Consider the following 23,981-nt stretch of genomic DNA (forward strand, 5'->3'; position numbering starts at 1 on the left):
TGACCTCGGTGCCAGCTGTTCCCTGTGGCTGTGTTTCTGTGCTACAGCAGTATGGCCTTTGAGTAACCTAATTGTTGTGTGTCTCGATGTCCCTGCAGTACAAACAGGTGGAGCAGTACATGTCCTTCCATAAGCTGCCAGCAGATATGAGGCAGAGAATCCACGACTACTATGAGCATCGTTACCAGGGCAAGATGTTCGATGAGGACAGCATCCTGGGAGAGCTGAACGAGCCGCTGAGAGAGGTGGGATGAGAGTTCCTGTCTGTCTTCTCCACATGTGATGCATTCAAAAGCTTGTGTACTTCTTAACATCCCCCTCAGTTCAGTTCTTTTTCTTGTGGCTGAATCCCAACAACAGTAAAACTGAGAGGAGCTCAGAAAAACAAAAACAAATGTTTGCACAGCTGACATTTTTGTGTTGTTACCCTAATATCTTTCTGGTTTGAGGTTGTAACAGGCCAATGGCTTTTGTAAAGCACCTGCTCTTTTCTGCTGTTCTTGCCAACTGATTTCTCTTTATGCTCACGCAGGAAATCGTCAACTTTAACTGTCGAAAGCTGGTGGCGTCCATGCCTCTGTTTGCCAACGCGGACCCCAACTTTGTCACCTCCATGCTCACCAAGCTGAGGTTTGAGGTGTTCCAGCCTGGGGATTATATCATCAGGGAGGGCACCATCGGCAAGAAAATGTACTTCATACAGCACGGGGTTGTCGGTGTACTAACCAAAGGCAATAAAGAGACCAAGCTGTCAGATGGCTCCTACTTTGGAGGTAAGACGAGCTGGCGCTGCACCAGAATCACAAACTCAAAGGTCACATACACACACATCTTTCTCTGTTTTAATATTTATAATACTCTCCTTTGGTACCATGAAAGGTTGGCTTGGGTTTGAATTTGTATTTGTAAGGCATTTATAACATGCTGTTATGGCTCTGATATTAGCTCACCGTGAAGAACAAGTGGTATGTTGGAGAGTGCTTGTCACCTCACTTAAAATTCTGCTTCGTGTTTTATGCAGGACGTTTCCCTTCACATCATGAGCTGTCTCTTTAATGTAGGGCAAACTCAAATTAAGAAAACTGTACCTGTTGGTTTACAAAATAACAAATATGCATTCAACGGTCAAAGGGGACAGAAATCTGTGAAATGACATACTGTATGAATGCTTAAGATAACCAATAACCCAGAGCTGTTATGTACTTTACTTGTGTTATGCTCTTAATCAGGGTCAGATAATGCATCCCATGGTCCCATAGAGCCTATGACACATGTATAAGACAATGCTGCCATGCTGCCCTCACCAAATACCAATTAATTTGCCGAGTGACAGCGTATCATTCAGTCTACACTGTTATGAGAAATGGTGTCAAAGCGTTTTAACAGCACATGACCTGCCTGTGGAAGTTTAATTACGCCTTGCCTGCTCAAGTCCATCTCAATGCCCTCTCTCCAGGGGGGTTCCAGAGAAATAATGAAAAGATGGCATGCAATCTATCTTTACACATGCCAAAACTAATCAACATTTTAGACAACATGGACCCGGAGCGAGCTGAGGCCATGTTGTCTAAAATGTTCCCTCCATCGGTCCCTCCTCAGCAAGGCAGAAATCAGATGTAAAGGAGAGCTCATAGACTTGTTTCTAGCACAAGTTTTGTGATAATGGTGCTGTTTTTGCCGCTGAAGTGAGTGTACTCTAGTCCTCAAAAATCAAAGACTGTATATAAGAAGTGGACGTATTCGTCATGACGTCACCCATTGGTTTGTGGACGTCTCGAGTTTGCCGATTTTGGCGTTGCCATCTTGAATTACGGCCATCGCCATGTTGTTTTTTCCGCAACCAATGAACGGAGGTTACCATATTAGGAATGCAGAGGAGTGACGTAGAGACGCCATATTTTTTCCGGCTTTGGTAGCGGCAGTGAACCGTCAATCCCAGTAGGGCCGCCCTAAAGCATACTCCGCTTTATGGTCAATCATGCTGTATTGAAGAAGATACTAGCAATTGAAACCATAAACTCATGAGAAGTTAGGTTATTATCTATTATTATATAATATATTATATTTTATATATTATTATTAATATGAGTTTTAAGACACTTCAGCATTGATGATGCCTCAATCAGAAGAACCGGAGGTTGCCCCCTGAGTGTAACCCACAAAAGTGCAAATTAACTTTTTGGAGCAGAAACTGGCTTGCTCGCTTTAATCTTAAGACTCGGATCAGAAATTATTTTCCCCTCTTGCGCATTATAGGCACAAGGCTTTTGACTCCATTAACATGGGACTATTCCAGGCAGTGCCACTCCTTGGGGGGAGGGGGAGGTCTAGTGAGGTAAGCCTAGAGCCACTGGGAGTTTGTTACCAAACACAAGTTAGTCATTCATAATTATTAAATTAATTGCTGCAGGATCAGCAGAGGGAGTATGTGGCACATGTGGATCTCAGTGAGTCTGTCAGCAAGCCGGAAGTCAAAAGCAAGTATTTTTCATATTATGTGCACAATACGGGGGACTGCTCTATATAGATTGATAGGCTTTGACTCTCCATCCTGCATGTGAATGTGTGAGCATGTGAATGTAGAGCAACCTCCATCCAGTCGGTCATCGAGGAGCTTTCCTATTTGTCACTCCGCATCAGCAGGCTTCAGTTTACAGTACGGCAAATGGCATGCGTATATGCTCATCAACATCTTATCAAACTCATGTACCGGAACTCTTTCATTCCAATGACCTGAATTATTTACACAATTATATACTCAGCAGTCTGCTCCAGTTTGTTAGCTGTTGGATTAGCTGGAGCCAGAGAGCCTAAAGTCTAAAGTTGACACGACATGAACTGGATAGGAGCGTCGGCTGGGCACACAGCGATCCAATGGAGAGGGGAAATGTAATGTGACTGCAGTACTAATGCCAAGGGACACATGGATCGCTGCCAAGCCTGCTCTCTGGACGCTGCTCTGGGCTCAGAAAGAAAACATGCACCCTCCACCCTCGCCTCCACTTCCCTCTTTCTCTCCTTATAGTTCGGTATTGGAACACTTATCGTAACAGCATCTCCGCTGCCCTCTCAGAGCCCAGACTGAGCAGGTTATTGTCTTGTTATAGTTCATCCTTTGTTGCCTGCAGAAATTGATGTGTTGCCAGTGCAGGCTGTGCCTCTCTCTTGGTTGGAGCAGAGCTCAGTGACCTTGCGGTGGCCCTACATGCCAGTCAGAGGTTCTTATCAAAAGCTGCCTTTGATTGCACCTCTAAGATGGCTCACTTTGCCTCTAAGAGAGTGGCTTGTAGCAGACATGTGAAAGTGAAACTGAGTCAGAGAGTGGGAGTGAAGTATGTTGACTGCACAGTGTGCAATCTCCTGTTTCATCTGTGTTGGCTTTACCAGATCTCTGGCTGGTTTTCTGTGAATAGTGGTGTCTTCATCCGTAGTCCGGGGTCAGGGAACTAACACTCCTCCCAGCTCCCTTGTCTTTTTGTTGCTTTTTTCCATTCTCAAAGCTTAGACATGGCTGTGCTATAGAGCTGCCACATGGCCCCTCTGACTGAATGAGTCAGTGAGGAGGGCCTGGCAGCAGCAAAGGCCCAGGTAATCCTCCCGGTCCTTAACCCAGTTAACACTCCTACACCTCTTATTCTGAAGCAGCATCATCTGAAGATCGAGGCACTGCAGCAGTTGAGTGAGTGACAGAAACGGGGATAAGATGATATATGGACTAGTCTTATATACAAGACCGGTTGGATAGGATACGATGATGCAATGCTGTGTTTTGATATATGATGTGATACGAATATGTTGTACGACATTATTTGTCTCCATCATCCAAACACTAAGGGCTTAATGCGAGATTAGGAATATGATGTGATTCCACATAATACACAATCACATTATACAAATACATACAAGTGTGCATGGTATTACTGGAGAGACAAAGGTGTGATACAATTAAGGACAATATTATTAGAAATTGCTCACTTACTGGTCATCATGGACATCCACTTCCATCGTGGATATGTGTTGCCATCATCAGCTGTGTTCTCTGATAATGTCAGTAATTACTATATCTTTGTTTAAAAGTACAGCATGCCTGTGTAACTTTGGGCATGTTAAACAAAAATATTGTTGATTTGTGGATTTGCATCTGAACACACACACACACAAACATCTGGTCTTTGAATGCTGTTTTATTGTGTCTTTTGTCCGTCACCAACATAACCAGCCTCAGGTCAGGGGGTGAAAAAGAGACAATGAGATGTGACGGGACTTCAGCATCACCCACAGTGCACATCACTGTACCAGAAATACCCAAACTGTCTGCATGCTGGCCAAACCTAAGGTCTTGCGCAGCTATGCTAATGTTGTGAGGGAGTGAGCATGGTGTGTCAGGGGTGAATCGGGCCGCCCACCGCGGACGTTTCAAAGGTTAGAGAGTGTCCGCTCTGGGCTGGGGGCAGTGTTTGGGGAGGGAGATGGGAGCTGACAATAGGACTCAAAGTTCAGGTGAGCTTTGCTAGACCAGGCTGCAGGACACGGATACTTTATCCCCGACCAGTCCAGTTCTCATACTCGTTAATGTACACCCATGCACACTTATAAGCAGAGAGGAAGGCAGGCACAATCACATGCAGATACATGCACACGGAGAATTATTTAAAAAGCACATTCAAAGGCCAACATTTACATTCACTCCTATGGTGCACAGTAGTTTGCAGGTGGTCTTTATCTGCTTTAGCTTTATCTAGAAACACATGTTAAAAATACATTGAGGAAAAAAACTCATTGCACTCGTTTGTTTTATACACTTGTTTCAGAAGATTATTAGTTAGAATTTACTATTTATACCTACATTTTAACTTAGTTTCTTCCATTTACCAGTGTGTTTATTGCATAATTTAACTCTTTAATAAGTGCAAACTATTTTTTAAAGACTTTTTAGAGCTTAGAATTTCATAGGTGTTTGTATCTCTGTGCTTCACCAGATTTAGATCATAAAGAGCTCTTTTTATTGACTATATTTTGCTTAGTTTGCTTTTCCCAGTGCAGTTGTAGCAAGGAGAAAGTCAATAAAAACTCTCCTAGAGAGCATAGTTGTTGGCCCTCTATCTGTATAACATGCAGACATGGCTTTACATTGCGTGCATACGGTATCCATAGTGTAAAGACACACACAAGAAGTGCTCTGTTCTTCCTTGCGTTCTCTCACACACACACACACAGACACAGACACAGACATCTTGCATGTATGCTGTCTGCTCTCCACTCTGAGAGCTGGCACAAGGACTCAAGGGAAGCATCTTTCCAATAAGAGCCGAGGACACGTTGTGTGCAACATCCCACTAAAGACGAGTCAAATGTGTTCTCATTAAGGTCACAGTACATGACGTCGTAGTCCTCCTTTCCCTGAGCAGCATCCAATTTTAATTGGTGTCATTCAATTTTCATGAATGCATTGTCACTTAAGTATTAAAATGAAACACATCATGGCTGTGGCGAAGTAACATCTTCTCGTGCACAAATGTAAACTGAGGCCTCTTTGTGTCTGTAGCACTAACTTGCCAAACACAGTTTTGGGAACAATAACAGTTGGGCCAGATGAACTCAAAGGACAGCCGATTCATCAAGTAGACCTTTAAGTTTATTCTCAGAGCTGCTTGCACTACTTTTACTCATTATGTTTTCAAAATGCTGTTTTTAGAATGAACAAAATATTGAGTACAATGACATTTTATTTAGAGACGATCATTTGCCTTGTGTCATGACGATATCATAGTTTTGCTAATTTGAGCTCACAAAGCCCACAATTTTGGGGCGATTATGAATCATCTTATTGTTGTTAAGGACCACACAGAAATGTGTAATTGTAGAGGCGGCAGTCAGTCTGAGGAGAACACATACGCCCCTTGCAGAATAGCTACATCAACTAAGCCTGTCCTATGATTTCATGCAGGATTTGGGGAGCATTGCGATGAGTCACAGGAAATGTGAGTAAGCAGTGGGAGTAGTTCATAAATAAATTTAATATAACTCGCGAACCATCAACGTAAGCCGCTTTGAGCTCGACAGATACGTGCAATTGGCTAAATTAAGGGGCGGTGATGAACCACTGTCATGAAAAGTTACATGAAATATAACATTGGGTCATTGGGATTTTTCTTTATCCTGACATTTTATTTAATAAAATGAACATTTCAGAATGATGACCTTATAGTTTTTTAATAACTCATTAAATGTGTTGAAAATTCATGGGTTCATACATATTCTACACAATCTACATGGTGTGACATGTACACATTACTCTTAATAGAAACAATATGATAGGTATATGTATTTTTAGGGAGAAATAGAAACTGAGAATTCAAAACCGGAAATGAATTATTCAATAGTTTAATAGTAGATGATGTATTACTCTGAAACATTTATAATCTTGCGTTAATATAAGCAACAATGTGGTTATTAGATTTGGAGTTTTCATTGCATTTTGTGTGAAACCATATATTTTGTACAAGTCCTTATATTCAGGAGAGTATTGAGCTTCAGGGCAGCTGCATGCATTTAGCCGCTAAGCACTCAAAGACATCCGCTAATCACTTTTTTTGTCTGCTCGGACCAAGTTGCACCAGACCCGAACCCTGCCAAGGAGTTGTTTTTTTCCTGCATGTGTAGTTTAGATGGCACCGCTAAGTGTCTGGGCTTCACTTTCTTTCTGCAAAGACAGTTAGATGAGGCCAGAGGGCTCACTGCAGCTCACCGCCTCATCTTTTGAGTATGGGCTTCATCCAGAAGGCCACAGGACAAGAGGATTTAATACAGAACTATGATGCTCCTCTCCAGAGGGGATTACTGGAGCAGTACTTTGGGAAATGGAACCCCTGCACAGATACAGCCAGGGCTGTCCCGCTAACACACAATCACAGTACACACACACACACACACACACACACACACACACACACGCACACACACACACACACAGTGTATACACACACACACGCACAGACAGGAGAGCGTGGTGTTTTCACTCTCACATGCACACAGCTCTCTTGCTATCTTGGCCATTGTCCATTCACCCATGCTCTCTCTCACATATACGTGCATAAACAGTAATGCACCGCACATGAGGTTGTTTTTATGCCACGTACGGAGTACATTACTCATTCTCTGCTCTGTCAAATCATGCATTTTCCCTTTATCCACTGACCTATCATATTTTTCTAAAGCATCATTAGCAATCATCTGAACCACTCAGTGTCAATGTAAAATCTGCAGTGTTTACATTGTTTTGTGGTCACTCGGCTCCAAGACCATTTTTGAGGTCATGTTTATTGGTGGTGTTTGTTGACTTGTATCATATTGAAAGATGTCACAAAGGGAATATGTATTGTAGGGCTGTTTAGGAACGCGTTGTATGGTATAGGTGTTTTCATTTTCTGTCCATAGGAAATAGATTTCACTCATCTTAGCTGTAACATGAGGCCCAATGTTCTGTTTAATTCATGTTATCTGTCTTTTCACTTTTCTCTCCCTGTACACATCAAATTGCACGGATATTTTAAAAACTGATTATTCATTAATGCCGGGAAGGCAGAGGGAATATTAAATATCGGGTGCTTACCAGCATCTGTCATCGACAACAGTTAGCATGCTGTGGCTAATTAACTGAAAGGCTTTTCCTCTCAGTTAATTATCTCCTTATGCAGCTGCCTGATACGGCTGTCATTTACAGAAAGTTTTCCACCTGCAGTTCCTAATGTGAGTGGTGTGCATTGTCAAATTGCAATTGGCTTCTTTGATCAAATCTTGCATGAACAGCAGAAGGCCACAACAATCCACACAGACATCTACTCTCTTGTTGACCGCAAAGTTATATCCTGGTGTTTCACACAGCTTCCTATTATATGCAGTAGAAATCAGCAAAACTTTGACTCCTTAAACAAAAGATGTCAACCGATGGAACATAAAGGTGGTAGAAGAAAAAAAAGGTTCATGGCCCATCATCTTTTAAGTTGTGAACTTGTATAATATTTAACAAAGACTATGATGCTTCCATAACATTCTGTATCATGCCTTCAGTATGAATAGCATGCATATAGGTTGAGTATGAATGTACTATAGAAACACTTTGGCAGTGAACACTTTCCAGACTAATGTGTAGGTTTGATATGGGAACTGCTTTTAAAGGAGATGTGTGTCTGTCTCTGTGTGCGTGCGCGTGCACGTGCCGGCAGGTCAGGGAAATGTTAATACAAAACCCACAAACATCAACATTCTATAGATGTGCAATACCCAAAATGGGACACTCGAGAAGAAAATACAGTATTGTGCAAAGTGAAACTATGCATGCGATTTCAGGAGATAACTTGGATGAAGAATTATTTAAAAAATGGATTTGATGTAGGCTACAGGGGGGAAAGTGCATTATGTGAGAGAATTGAGAGCATGTGTGTGAAGATGAGCTGGAAATGGGTTTCTGAGAAAGAGGGAGTGTGATGGCAAACACCGTAAGGGAGGGCAGGAGATGAAAGCTAAAGAGAAAATACATTAGGGAATGTATACCACCACACGGCACACTAACATATACATCAAAGTATGTATGTAAAGTGTATAGAATATCTAACATGTATTTTCACTATACCTTACTCTACCATACTGCCTTGCTCTCATTAAGCAAACACTGGCATCATCATCATGCATACACACAAATATAGTACTTTCACATTTGTGAATGTGCAGACACTGACTCTCACAGAAACACATCCCACTTGACTAGTGCGTGCATGCATGCACGTGCTACATCTGAATACGGTACAGACACACTTACACCCACACACACACACACCGTGTATTTGTTTAATGGAGCATTATTTTCCTGGGCATGGCAGATGAGGGCTGGCAGACCCCTGACCTCTGAATATGGCATTCGTGTGAGTAATGCCTATTCAACTACAGAGAAGTTGTAGGTTTTAATGCTAAAAGATAAAACAAAACCAGTCTTTGGTACCCATTTTGCTTAGACAGTGCCACTTAGCATTCAGTATCTGCTGGGGAAAAGGAAAAAAATAATAATAAAGTTTAATTCCATTACCATTTCTTGTCTGCTGTGTTCTGTTGCAGAGATTTGTTTGCTGACGCGGGGCAGAAGGACGGCCAGTGTCCGAGCGGACACATACTGTCGCCTGTACTCTCTGTCTGTGGACAACTTCAATGAGGTGCTGGAGGAGTATCCCATGATGAGAAGGGCATTTGAGACTGTTGCCGTGGACAGACTGGACCGTATTGGTAAGAATATATATGTTCAGCATTGCCCAACATGCTGTAGAAAAAATTAATAATACATAAATCCACACTGATACTCAATGACAGATATTACTTTCAAAGTCAACTGCATATAAACATGCAGATAGAGCTTTGGTATGGAAATGTGTGACTTCTCTTACGCATACAATTGATATTCTTTCCATATCCATCGCTGTTCCCAGGCTCAGCCTGAGTAGATGAAATATTCCCAATGAAAGGCACGCCTGTATCATCACTCAGACATCGCAGCATGCTCTGTTTTATCCTCAGCTATGTTTAGAATGGAAGATAGAGAAACTGCTTTAGGGGTTCTCTTTGTAGAAAATGGCTGCTTTGAGAAGATGTGGTGGGCTGATAGGGATGTTTCTGTCTCCTACATATGTCCTTTCTCCTGGGCGTGATTATCATGTACACCCTTCTTTACTTATTACTGAACTTACACAGCAATGATTCACAAATTAATTACCGGGCTCCCAATCTGATTGGAGGTGTGCAGGTGATAAAGGATCAGATGGTGACAGGGTCAAGCTGGGTGTAGATGCAATACCTCGATGCAGCATCTCTTCTAATCTGCGACCAGCCATACCAGAAAATGGAGAGATTGATCTAGGCCTAATTACATTTACAATAGCTTCGGATTTCACAGCCTTTTGTTCGCTACAAATTGAAAATGGCAGTCATATGAATTAACCCTGTCATCACTAGTGTGACCATTCAACATTGACTAATGGACTCTGCGGCCAGAGTTGCACACATTTATGTGTAAGGTTGGGTCAGCAGTTAGTATGGCTGTCATAGTGATGCAACTTCAACTTGTCTCTTTGACCTTGTGTTTGGATCACAGGGACTTCAAAACACTTGTGGTCGTAAGGCGGAAAGTGAAGGGAAGCAAAAATATCCTGAAAAAGTCCATTCTTTTGCACAGATACTAAAACTACATTTTGTTGTACTTGTAATGACAATATGACAATAAAGTTGAATCTGATTCTTATATTGAATCTCAAATTTAAATTATGCTTTTTGTGTGTCATCAGGTGGCTTATCCCATAGAAGTTATAGAATTGGAGAAAAAGAATTTCAAGTTTACCTTTTTGTTTTTAAGCTTCTTTTTTTATATTAACAGCCCATGACAGAAAAGAAAACATGACACAAGAGAGATGGCTGGACCTATTATCTCAGTGAAGCTCACAGTCTATCTCAGGCGGAACCCGTATATTATGGTACAATGTTTGTATTATGTTTTGTCCCTGTTACCTAGGGAATACACAGTAAGAACTAGTCAAACGTACACTGCCTACACCGTGAACTGTCATCCTGAGCTTCTGTCTCCGGGTAGTTATCTCCCATCTATTTTTTGTTGTTTCTCTTATTCTGTGCTCTTTTATGCTTTGTCTTTCCTTTTCTGCTCCAGCCTCTGTCTCTTTCTTAAATCTCGTTTCCTTCCTTTATCCACTTGTGATCTTCAAGTGCACATTCATTTTTTTTTCCTGTGCCAGCTTCTTCTTTTGGAAAGGGTTGGAAAATAGTGTGGTTATACCCAAATGTCAAACCGCTTCTAAAATGTTCTTTTATCAGTTTCTTTCTGTCAACTGTCCCTCTTTATGTGTCTGATCTTGTGTTTGCATGTGCTTTTACAGGCAAGAAAAACTCCATCCTGCAGCACAAGGTACAACACGACCTCAGCTCTGGTGTACTCGACTACCACGAGAGTGAGATCATTCAGCAGATTGTGCAGCATGACAGGGATATGGCCCACTGCGCCCACCTCTTGCAGAACGCTCCACCCCAGACGCCTCCTTCCCCTATCCCTGTCATTTGGGCCCCCCTCATCCAGGCCCCTCTCCAGGCAGCAGCTGCCACCACCCCTATTGCCCTGACGCACCATTCCCACCTTCCACTTAGTCTTTTCAGACCTCCGGTTTCACTACTGGGGTCCCTAAAGGACCCTCCCCTTAAGAAGTTCCACACATTTGTTTATCCATCCACAACACCTGGCTCTGGTGGAGACTCCCCTTCTAGCACACCATCTAAACTGCACACTGGGGTGGACATGCCATTGCTGGCCTCTTTTCGGGCTCTGCACATGACGTCAGATACAGGGACAACTGGATCTATCCAACAGGCCTCAGGTAGCGGAGGCCAGCATGGACCTAGTGGGACTGGCTCGGGGTCCAGTGGAAGAGGGGCTTCTGCTTTCCCTTTCGGACCATACTCTTCCTTTGGTTCACCCTCATCTAGTATGGCCCAACTACACACACAACCACAGCGTCAACAGTCGTTTCGCTCCAGCACCCCACCTCTCTCAAACCTCTTCAACCAAGGATCTACAGGTGGAAGCACAGGGTCAGGAATAAGTGGAGGGGCAGTTGGAGCCTGTGGTGGTGCTACAGGGTGGTCTTCAGGTGGAGCAGTTGGAGGGTCTGTGGAAGGAGCCATGGGAGGAGACACTGCTTGGGCTGGAGAGGACTTTACAACTGGAACGACAGGGCTACTGCCTGGAGCGCACTTTGGGTTGGGGGGAGCTACTGGTGGATCAGTAGTCGAGATCTCAGGGGATTCAATGGGAGGGATATCTGAAGGATTAGTAGGAGCTGCTTGTGGCAGGTTAGCAGGGGGGGCATCAGGGGGATCAGCAGGGGGCATTACATGCGGGTCAATAGGAGATGCAGCCAGGAGATCAATGGGAGGGACATCTAGGGGATCAATGAAAAGAGCTTCTGGGGGATCAGTGGGAGGGGCTTCTGGAGAGTCACTGGTATTGATGACTACTGCAGGATCGTTGGGAAAGGCTTCTGGTGGATCAATAGGAGTGGTTTCTGGGGGACCACTTGGAGGGGTGGCTGGTGATTCTATGGTAGGGAATCCTGGAGGATTGTTGGGAAGGGTTTCTGATGGATCCACAACTAGCCGTATAGGAGGTGTGAGTGGGTCAGGGGGAGCGGTGATTGGAGGACATATTGGCAGAGCATCAGGAGGAGCATTAGGGAGCCATATAGGGTGTCCGACAGCCTGTCCTGTAGGAGGGACTTCTGCTGGAATTACAGCTGGACTTCTTGGTTCCTCGTGTTGTCAGAGTCCTATATCTACCGGCTCATCCAGCCCTACGCCTGGTCAGCTTCTACATAGCCAGCCACCTCCCAAGCCGCCTCAGGTAGCTCCTTTGCAGCAGTTTGCTGGGGGAGGCAGGACAACCAGTGGCTTAAACTTCTTCCATTCCCCTCCACATGGCTCTCCATCCTCTAGCAGAGGACAGCACAGCCAGCAGCCTGCTGAGGTCTCCCCATCATCCCTCAGCCACTTCAGCCTGGCAGGCCTCCAGTCTGGCTTACTGCCTCACCAGATGTCCCTGGAGAGGTCTGCCCTGGCCTCCCTGGCCCAGTATGGTTCAGCAAATGCCTCCCCCTGCCTTACCCCAGTGGCGCCCAGCCCTACTATTCAAAGCCCAGTGGCGGGTAGGACTTTCTACTACAGCGACCCCTCAAGTGCCACAGGATCCCACAGTTCTCCATTCATGCCTCACTCTTTTCTCCCTTCACAGCCTCCCAGCCAGCTATACACAACAGAGAGAGATTCTCCACTGGGCCATTATTCTGAGGACCTTAAGCTTTTATCCAGCTCGCACCCAACTCTGCCCCAGGAGGTGGCCCAGGCCTTAGGCCACCATACTGCTTGCCCCTCTGTGGAAACTGGATATTACCCCTCACCCTTTTCCTCGCCCACTCTTGTGCCCAAACCCTGTAGCTCAGTGCCAGAACACATGACTCCTCCAATCCACTTGTCTCCGGGGCACACTCACCAGACTCAGGCCCCTGGGACCTCCCTGGCCTTACCACCACGGAGGGCCTCTGCTGCCTACTCATCAGATCTAGAACCTCAAACTGTCCGCTCTAAACTCCCTTCCAATTTGTGAGGATTGTTCACACCCTCCTGTGCGACTCTAAACTGAAACACACACAAACTATCTCCATGTGTGAGATGCTTCTTTTTTTTGTGTCTTCAGATTACACTGTGTTCCTCATTTTACCAAGATCTTAAATATTACTGTGATTTTAATGACACTTTACCGGGTAACTCGGAGCTCTATATTTCTCTATTTCTTATGCTTTGACCTCTTCTTTTTATTCATACATGCTGTACATAAATAGAGATATATTTAAATGATAAGTTAATCAATTGTCTAGGAGGGTGTGAAAAAAAGATCTAAGTGTAAAGGACAGTCATTTTCTTTATTCCTATAACTATGCCAAATTCATCTGGTGAAGTTTTGGATGACAATTCATTTGACTACACAATAATACTCTTTTTCTGCAGGACCTATGCACTAATATCTGCATGTATAAATGCTTTTTCTGTGTTTCAAAAAATTATCTAACTTTTTAGCTAAAACAAAATACTTTGAGAGGCTGAATCTTGTACCATCTCATACAGGATCACATATTGCTGATCCTTAAATGTATCTATTAGATTGTACTTATTTATCCTCTGTATAAACTTTTCAAAACCTAATAAGAGATGGAGAAGAGATTTTAGAAAACCAAAAAGACTTTTCCTGTGGGGTTCATTCACCTACTCTTGGCCCGTCAATCTTTATTTTATACCCCTTTATCGTAATAATAATGTTTTTTGAAGCAGGGGGGAAGGGGTTCAAGGAGCAACCCTCCATCTAAATATTGAGGCATAACAATATGTGAGTGACTGACTTTCTGCAGTGTCCTCAAACATCTCCTAACAAGCTCACTTTGTCTTCCAAACTCATGCCGCTAATGTGTGTAGAAAGCATGTGCTGTTTTTCTTCCTGACTGTGCAACTGTTAATGTGTGACTGTTAGTGTGGATAAGTGTGTGATTCAGTGGAGCAGTCGAATGCAAGGAAATACTTTTCCCTGGACTTATCAAAAGGATGTTGGCCTTTTTTACTCAAAACCTAGGACTTCCATTAACCACAGCTTGTGTGTTGCATTGTGAACCGTTTGTTCAACAATAATCAAATATATAATGGCCCCAAAACTAGACGTACAGTCATTGGGCAAATGCAGTACATTACAGTACACAAGCTGACATATCCAAATAAGGGAAATATTATGTTTTATTTCTGCATTACTTCTTCTAGTATAGCTGCTATGTGATCAATAGAGACATGTTTCCTCATTGAGGGCCAGTGCTGAGTTTGAGATGTTGCTAAAAGTAGCTATGGTAGCACTGGGGCTTAAGAGACTGTTCCGTAACTGAAATGGTCATTGATTAAATATCTTTGACGTTTTCATCAGTAGCCATTTACTCTGCCAAAGTGTCCTTTAACAAGACACAGAACTGACTCAATTGGTGTAAGGCAATCTGAATATACGACTTAGTAAGTTGCTTAAAACAGCCCACTCTTTACTGCATGTTTTCCTTAAAGTTGTGCCATACTCCTGCGCTGCTTCTGTAACTCTGAGAGAAATTGCTCACATAAATGAGCAGGAAAGACCTTGATAACCTTCGGTTTGAGCCAACATTGTTGGAGGATTTTGACTTTAGTTTTGATTAAATTACTGAATAATATACAGTACATACATGGAGAATCTATAGATTTAGCAGTAAGAATCAAAGATGGGAAAAGGTCCATCATATGCGTGTATTCATTCAAAATCTAGTGGAACTGTCAGAGAGCCTCAAAGTGGACAAGAAAACTGAATACACAGTGGAGGAAGGTATCACTAAACCCCCAAAGGAGAGGAGCAGTGATGTGCTTCTACATGTTTGTCTGTAGCTCATCACCAAGACCCAGGTTCCACTTAGACAGCTGAGTCTCTAACTCAGTCACAGCACTCAGCCACAGCAGCCTAATTTAACAAGACATGTCTGTAATCTCATGACCCTCGCAGGCTATCATGGACTCACACACAGAGGTGCACGGTGACCACGTTTTTCCCTCATTAAGGTTCCCAGAAGTCCCTATAATAAGGTATAGTGATACACATGACATGACACAGAGCTGCACGTATGCTCATTTACAGACATGCACTCGACAACAAGAGCACGCATTTACTTCTCCTGGCAAAAATAATAAATATTCAACAATTTTTTTTCTTTCTTTCCACAGCGTTTTGTGAAATTACTGAATTTGCAGTAAGCTAATCTATTACCAATTGATTTTCCACTTTCTTATTGCAATCAGATTAGACAGGCCAGTTTATGCAGCCAGCACTTGTATGTACCCACATAACCAACAGCTGAATGCAGTATGCCCAGGAATGATCTGTGTTAGTAGTCATGGGAAATGTAGTCTATCAACAACTGACATGATTTGATTAGCCAGAATGAGGGGAAGTAGACGAAGCGAGAACTCCATGATTAGCTTATCATTATAGAATTACTCTTGAATTGGATTACATAAGTGAAATCAATAATGGATCATAGCGTTCATCTGGATACGCATGACCTTTTCATGGTCTTCAAAGATGGAGTAGCAGTTACTAATAGCTTGAGCAGTGTTTTGCTCACCTCTTCCTCATTAGACACCTCGTCTACATCTGCAGTTAACAACTATCTGAAAGGCTGTGAAACATTTCGTTGGCCTTGAGTCTCGTGGTAGGAACCATCCAGAGTGGCTAAGGGTGGGGAGGGATACAGCTCTGCGACAGACATGACAGAAAGCAAACACATAGCACAGGTTCACCTCTGGAATACTGATTGTCTTTACACTGTAGGTGTTAAAACCTTAGTCTTCCTGTATCTGCGAGTCTTGCACATAATCAAACAGACTGCTGTGCCTCGCACATCAGGTAAAGCCCCCTCTTCATCTCAATATGACCTTATTAAGACGTGGAGTTGGAGAACAGTTTGAAGTCAATCTGTTAGATAACGGTGTAGATGACATGAGACATTGATGCAATGAGGGAATGATGTAGTCAGACTTTTAGCCATGGGGAGGACAGGTAGACGCGCGCCCTATGGGGTCCTCATGCGGACAGAGCATCTGTTTCTCGTGGGGACTTGTGGCATATAGTTTGTGGATGTCAATGTACAATTAATTGATAAGGAGCATTGATATGGAGCTAGTAGCTAGCGTGTGTGTGTGCATTTGTGTTTCCCACACTACCTAGCAGGGTCGATGGCTAGGGCTGGACGCTGTCGGAGCAGGGTGGGAAAGGGAGGCAGAGGTCATAGTTTACTGAGAGATAGACATTGGATAGGGATTGATTAGTTGGCCTGAACTTATTCTGGTCCATTATCACAGATAAGTGGTTTAGGGGAGGTTTGGCACAGTGTATCAGCTGAATATGTCACTGTCGATTAGAGAGCTGACACAATCTGCATGATGTCCTGTCTGTTTCATTTGGGGCAACACCATTGCAAAATCTCTCTTCGACTTTTTATGCAAGAACTTGGAATTGAGAAAAACTGTTTTGTCATTGGTGGCATTGCAGCTTTGAAATTATGTAATGTAAATGAAAAGGGGTGTTATAATAACTTTAAGAAGATATCACAGAACTCACAAAAGACCACATAATCCTTCATGCTGAGTAAAGACATGATCACCTGACATCAATGTTTATTCTAAAAGAGGATAATATTTCCATCCTCCCAAACGATTTGCTGCAGCCTCGTATGTAGCGTAATGTATATAGAAAGCGTGTTTTAGAGGAATCAACTGGGAATTAGATATGGAGCCTTTGAAACTTTGTCTTCTGAGAGAAGCGACAAAACCACTGTGACTCACCTGCTCATGCGGGGAACTATTTTCATGATGTCTCTCCAGGTCGCCCATCTAAACATGGTGAGAAAACAGCTGTATGAGAGCCACAGAGGAAATAATAACAGAAGGATCCCAATAGCTGACAGCATTCTGTGCAAATGCTACAAACTAATATGTTCAGAAGTCAGCGCAGAGGAAATAGTGGAAACGCACCTGCCAAGGTCTGTGTTTTGATCCTGTAAGGTATTATTGTATAATTGTATTATCTTGCATTTGTGTGTTCTATTTCAACTGCATTTTATCTAGGTCAGGGCTACCTAGTCTTGAGAATAAGGGGTACCAAAGGATGTATATCAATTAATAATGTCTAGCAGAAGTTATTCATATTTTCCTCTGCTTGAGGCCAGGTCTGGCTCTGGCCCTTCTTTTGGCCCTAGCTAGATGTGTTGGGAAGCAGCCATTAGCTTTGTAAGTTGCTTCAATGTAACCCCTCATCGCAGGGCTTTGGTGGGGCTCCACATGGCACCTCTGTATCATTTCTAAATTCCTGGTTGTTTCTGTAAAGCAGCACTCTCAGATTCTGTTTGGTGCACTTCCAATTTCTCTGCCTAATGTTAGCCTCCCTCTCCCTTTGCACCGCCCTACTCGCCCATGAATATGGGTTGGTGAATCAGCGATGCACACTAATGAAATCATTTGCTGTGATTGAGGATTGGATGTAGCCGCAGCGGAATCGAACCTGCAATTTCTCTCGGGAGAAAAAGGCACGTGTGTTTTTTCCGAGGCCCTCGTTATTCATTCATGACCACAAATTCCTCCTACCCTTCCACAATCGCTCGATTTATTTCGTACACAAGCACCAGAATCATATGTTCCGTATGACAATGTACCTCAGAGTGATTGGATATGATATGAAGATTGCTACATGTGGTGAAAAGTTGTGTTTATCGTAGCGTCTAATACGACTGACCTCTTTTGCTGCCACTCCAGTGAGATGGAATAACACGACAATAATGTTATTTTGACCACAAAGTGAGCTGTTGGGCAGTGTTACCTGGATATGACCTAGTTTAGGAAAAGCATGCAGTAATGGGGAGCAAATAAATTCACACTACGACTATCACCTTCCGATCCTTCACGGTAACGACTGTATAGCTAACAGATAGGAGTCTCTTTGTAGCCGTCAATATAAAGTCAGTGATTCATCCTACTTTACTGCTTATTCATATTATACATTTGACATGGTTCCATAAACTAACAAATGTACTTAGATGCTTAGATTTGCTTAATATGTTTTTCTACTGGTTTAAAATCCTGTGTGGAAGCCAAAGGTGATGCTGCTCTTCACTGGATTAGTCTGGGGAAAACAGAAAGGGCACGTTCATACTACATTTGGAGAGATAACGGTTTACTTTAAAAATCCTGCTTTCGAAGCTATCCTTCATTTGCGGAAGTGTGTACTATAATTCCTCTTAATCTGATGTTGGGAACCTAATGTGGACATGGTACTTATACAGATTTATATATTTCCATAGGACCTATTTATATTTCTGTATTTATTTTAGACTCTTAATAAGTGATGTCATCATCACCATAATGATAAGCAATGTTCACCAAATTGTGTGTATGTACAGAGTTCATAACATATTCATGATTTTGAAGGAAACATGTAATTTGCATTGTATAATCTCTTTATTTTGGCGCAGGAGTGTGACATTATTGTTTCATAATGCTACAGATCAAGACTTTCTATCTGAAGGCAGCGACCAGTTCAACATTTCTTACAAGGACACGTGACCTTTTGGGGAGGACCGTATTTTGACTGCTTTGCTATTGATCAATGGATATCTATTTTTTTCTGCATTAAACACAGGAACTATGGGAAAAAAGCAATAAGGGAACTGTACAGGTGTGTGTGTGAGACTGGATGTGCACCTGCGGGACATTGCACCGACCCACACGACAACCTCACACACAGTAGCCGTGACTCGTGGTTTGTGTGGCGGTCGAAGGAGTGAGGTAGAACCTGCATTGTCGATAAGCACACATACTGGATGAAATAAAACGGTATAGAATAAATATAAGGAACATCTGCCTGGAGTCTTTCTCTTTCTTTCTCTGTTAACATGCAGCATTCTCTCAATTGCACATCACAAAGTTGCTTTGCAAAATGCAATATGTGCACCTCTTTTTGTGCATTCTGAGGCAATTTGTAAAGTATATCTTTTGTATTGTATATCTTTTGCCGATACAGGTGCAGTAAAGGACACATTTGTGAAGTCATTTCTTTTTTTTCTCCATCTTGTCAGATGTGTCTTCCAGCAAACAAACGTTCACTCCCAGATGCACACAAAGAACGGTCAAGAGGCAGGTGAAACTCCTCAGAATACTGGAAATGTTGGCAGTCTGTAAAAAAGGAGGACGGTCTACATCGGCCCCTGTGAGCACTCAGCCATCTGCTTCATTATAATTCCCCCTTGAGGTAACCTTCCCTTCTCCAAGAGCAACTCATTGAAAGTGAAGGGCTTTGTTTTAGATTGTCTATTGTAATTACACATTATTCTCCTTCTGCCTGCTTGCTGAGAGGAGCTGGCTTACAGTGGCCCACTCGGCATCGGATGGCGACAAGAGAGCACACGGGAGCGCGGTGTAATCTCTGTATGGCCACTGCTGCCACGTGAGCCTCCTGCATGCTGCCTCGGTGTGGTTTTGTACAGCGTGCCAAATCAGCGATGTCACAGTGACATCCTCGCGGTTGAGGTGCCTGTCTCTCTGCTGCCATAGCGGGACAACCAGCACTAATGCCTTCCTCTGCAGCATCTGGGATAATCTGCTCTAGTTCTTCTTGGGTCAAACTCAACAGTAATTAATCCTACCATTACCCTGCAGGCCTCAGGGTTAAAGCACTGTATATGCGTGTGTCTCAAGTGTTTCCTTTTTCCAGATAGACCCTTTTTCAACTTCACTCCGGTACAGGAGGAGGGAGAAAGCCTCGACTTTTACATTGATTCTAATGTTTTAATAGTGGCATTTGAGAGGGACATGGGGATTTGGGTGGATTTCAGGGAAACTTGAGTGTCCTGAAAGTCTCTAAGATCTGTACAGATCAGTAATGGATGAAGTTGTTACTTAGATTCAGTACATAACAAATGCCATTACCTTCTTAGCACATCCTCTTTTTTTCCTATCTAACTTATATATTTGTAAGTTTGTTTTTCAGGGAAATGCTTTTACTTATTTTTACTCCCACAATTTCTCACGCCTGTAGGATGCAGGCCTGGCTGGCACTATATTATTTTGGCAGCCCAGGGCCCAGAGCACTCAGGAACAAGCACACAGTAACTACAGCACATCCGTATTAGTGCATTTTTTCCTCTAAAACCCTGCCTTCAAAGCCTTTTGACATCTGCCAGTTTGTTCACAAATATTGTCCAAATGCCAACTTTGCACTGCTCCAGCTTTTGAAGCACGTGGCTGAAAGTTTTCTTTTCGTGTCCATGTGTACGTGTGTTTTCATGCATGTGGGTGACTCTGTACTTGTGCATGCCTCATGGGATTGAGTTTATGAAAGCATACGCATGGATAACATCAGAAAGATGGCCACAGGTTGCTGACCTGATGTCTGTCTGTCTCCCCCCCCCCTCCCTCCCCCGACCCAAAAAGCCCAGGCCCTCTGCTCACTCCTTCCGTCCCTTGCTGAAATATCATGATGGTCAGGAATGAGCCATATATGCCCTACTTAGAGGAAGAGGAAAACAACTGAACTATGTGTGGGTTCGTATTTGGGAAAAAAGGCTCCACGCTAATAGTTCCTATCATCAGGAGAAGACGTGAAATTTGATTATCTCGGTGGTGAATGCACACATGTCAAATTAGATTTCCTGCGTTCTATAGACATATAGGACATGATGTGGTGGAAACCGGCACATTTAATTAAGTACCGAGAGTGCAAATTCAAAGTACTTCAGAGTCCACTTTAAACTTCCATCCTGCTACATCACAGTGAAATATTGCTAATTCTGTTGCTAGTTCTTTTTTTTTAATTGACAAAAAGAAACAGCTAAGCTTATGAACAACAAAGTCAAAATGTAAGATTAAACCTGCATTTTTGTGATGTTGTGACCCCTCACAAAAAGAACGTGTGCCAGCTCTGGGTCTACGAGTTGTTAGTCCCATCAAAGAGACCACCCCCATGACACCAAGGGGGTGGTCCTGAGCTCCTGGTGCCTTGCATTAATGCTTGCTACTATTGGTGTGTGAATGGGTATATAAGAGTCAAATGTGTTTTCATCAAATATGCTATATGTAGGCAACTACTTCTTTACTACTTTAGAATTTCAAATTAAGGACATTTAGAATATTCTTACTTTGTGATATTGGCTGTTTAACTTAAGTAAAGGTCTGAGTATTTCTTCCACCCCTGATTATTCATATTGAGTACATACTGCGATACATTGAACGTATTTCAAATCCACGCTCTTCTTTTATTAACCTTTGCTAGCCATTTCTATGTCATCCAAGTGAGTGTTAATCGGAACTGAGAGACAGATTTTGATGTGATGACGTGCTGCCTTGAGCTGCGACCTCACTGTGATATGTCACCACAAGAACCAGCAGCTCAAGTTGTCACCCAGCCATCTGCTAACAGTCCGTCGTAAATGTCTGTTTCTAAGCAAAGCCAATCCCCCTCCAGACGAGCCCTCAGAGGCTGATACACTTAGCTGCCTATTTCTGACTAGGGAGGCCTAAATCCTTCTTGCATTGCTCATAAAATGTTTAAATACGTTTTATTGATTCTGTTCGTGGAATTGAATTGCAGAGATTAATTCCAAAATGTGATATCCGCTATATCCAAAATATGACCATTACTCTGTCTAACCGATTGCTGGCATGAGAGTAACATATTCCAGTGGATATTTTTTGACTTTTAATTTGAAGGAGAGTGATGTTTACTGCTGGTTTTTGAAATGCTGAACAGTAAGCTGAAATATATATTTTCTTTCCACAACAAAGTTAACATTGCAAAGAAACCAAATACATTTCAATATATTAGCATGTTATATCATTCAGCGGATGATTAATGCGTTTTTCATAAACCACTCGCTCCTAAAAATAATAACAGAAAAAGAAACCCAGAGGAACTCATTTGAATGAGAGGAAAATACAATTTTCTTATTTTTAGCAATGATAATCCTCCATGACTGGTGATCCCTACAATACCATCCTCCTCCTCATCCTCTCCCCCAGTGAGATTTGATAGGGAAAAAAAGATCTCATCCCTCTTCCTCTCTTGGCTCCAGAGACGCCGCATCCCTCAATATACAACAGCGCCTGCTTTTCACAGGCTGAGGGTAAACTGTAGTTTGCAGGAGGCCCAACCCCCTTAGCCTGCAGCCTCTGTTCCCAGTTTATCATATTAGCCTGTGCCCTTGGGCATTTTTTGTAGCCAGACTCATCCTTTGAACTAAGGAGAGAAAGCAGACCAGGGCGGCCATACCATAAATCATGTGGGTTTAAATTCTGACAGTAAATGGCCTTGTACTAAACCATCGCCAGGCTTAAGAATGGAGGGTCTTGTTTGGCTGTGTTGGTAGGCTTGCTTTCCTTCCATGTCTCCTCTTCTAGCTTTGAGAGAGATCAGACAAATACCTTCTTTTGATTAAATTCTCTTTGGCCATGAAAACAAAATGAATATTAGCAGCACAATATGTCGTGTGATAAAATCATTTCGATGTGGGAGTCACGAAGAGATGGTGGAGCGGGGATCAAATTATCGTAAACCGTATGCATCCAGAGAGGTTTAATTACACCTAGCCATTGTTCAGAATAATTAGGACGGTTTGAGTGTCATAACTGACTCCCAAATTTCTAATGTTGCAGAAATCCGTTGAGCAAAATCATTTCTATAGGGTGGCGGAAAGGAGGAGCAATTTTGAAGTCAACCAACCAATGCACTGAATGTCACCCTGGCCCTGCTGACCTCCATGCTTCATTTCACCTGCAAATAAATGGCTTTTCTACTGGTGGGGGAGGTGGGCACCCATATCAAATATGACTAGAATCTGCTGCATTAAAGTCCTTATCATTTGAAAACAACAAAACAAACAAAAAAAGCAGGCTTTCCTGCGATGGCCATCTTGTATGCATGCCCCAAATTCATAAAGAAAATGTCTCTTATCAGGATAACAGATGGAATGCAAGTCAAAACACTGCTATGGTTAAGGTATGGTTAACCGAGTGAGCGCATTTACTGGGGACTCTGGATGTGTCCGTGGTTGCTCGTAGTAACTTATGTAAATGGTTGGCGTAGATGATAACCACAGATGAGTATTTTTTCACAGGTATTTTCTATTGTTTTTCTAATAGTCGAGTGTCATGGATCAGAGACAGGTGTAACTTTACCAACAGCCATCAAGAGAGCAGGACTCACCGAGTCGATACATAACACAAAGGAAGCAGATGCTAATTTGTGTAAAGGACGACTCACTTTCATTAGCAGAGGAGGATGCTTTGGAGCTATTGTACCTTTGATGTTTCCTCCTCAGGTGTTTCTCGGGGATTCATTTTTTTTTTTTTTTTTTTGCAAAATGTGCGCGATTTACATTGCATGTAATTGTCTGTGTGTCTGTTTGAGTGTGTAACCACATACCCCACAGCAGTGGATACAATAGACAGTTACAGTACTTCCCCAGAGACACTACAAGAGGGAGGAGTGAGGAACATTATAGTGTGTGTGTGTGTGTGCGTGCGTGCGTGTTGTGTGTGATAAGAGGGATGGAGGAGGGGGTGAATGAGAGAACCCGTAGTGTAGGAAAGAGGAGGAGCATGTGGGGGTTGTGCAGGGGCGAGCAATGGAGTGCGTCTGCGGCCAACCTCCGTGCACTGCAGGTGTGTGTGTGCACATTTGATTGTGAGGAAGAGACGGACGGACAGGCAGGGAGAGAGAGGCAGTGTTTTTGAACATCCAGTTCTGCTTCCTTTCTAATCCTGGCACAGCCGTTGGGATTAAA

General features: G+C 42.9%; 1 protein-coding gene across 1 annotated transcript in view; it reads left to right on the plus strand.

Annotated features, from left to right (window-relative positions):
- The window catches only part of hcn4 (hyperpolarization activated cyclic nucleotide-gated potassium channel 4), a 55,868-nt gene extending 42,664 nt beyond the window's left edge, over positions 1-13,204 (plus strand). Inside the window, exons 5-8 of the mRNA XM_034527368.1 lie at positions 99-245; positions 533-773; positions 9,112-9,276; positions 10,932-13,204. Coding sequence (XP_034383259.1) covers positions 99-245; positions 533-773; positions 9,112-9,276; positions 10,932-13,204 — 2,826 coding nt within the window. The remainder of the gene's footprint in view (positions 1-98; positions 246-532; positions 774-9,111; positions 9,277-10,931) is intronic.
- The last annotated feature ends 10,777 nt before the right edge of the window (positions 13,205-23,981 follow it).

This window comes from Cyclopterus lumpus, chromosome 3, assembly GCF_009769545.1.
Source record: "Cyclopterus lumpus isolate fCycLum1 chromosome 3, fCycLum1.pri, whole genome shotgun sequence".
Lineage (NCBI taxonomy): Eukaryota > Metazoa > Chordata > Actinopteri > Perciformes > Cyclopteridae > Cyclopterus > Cyclopterus lumpus.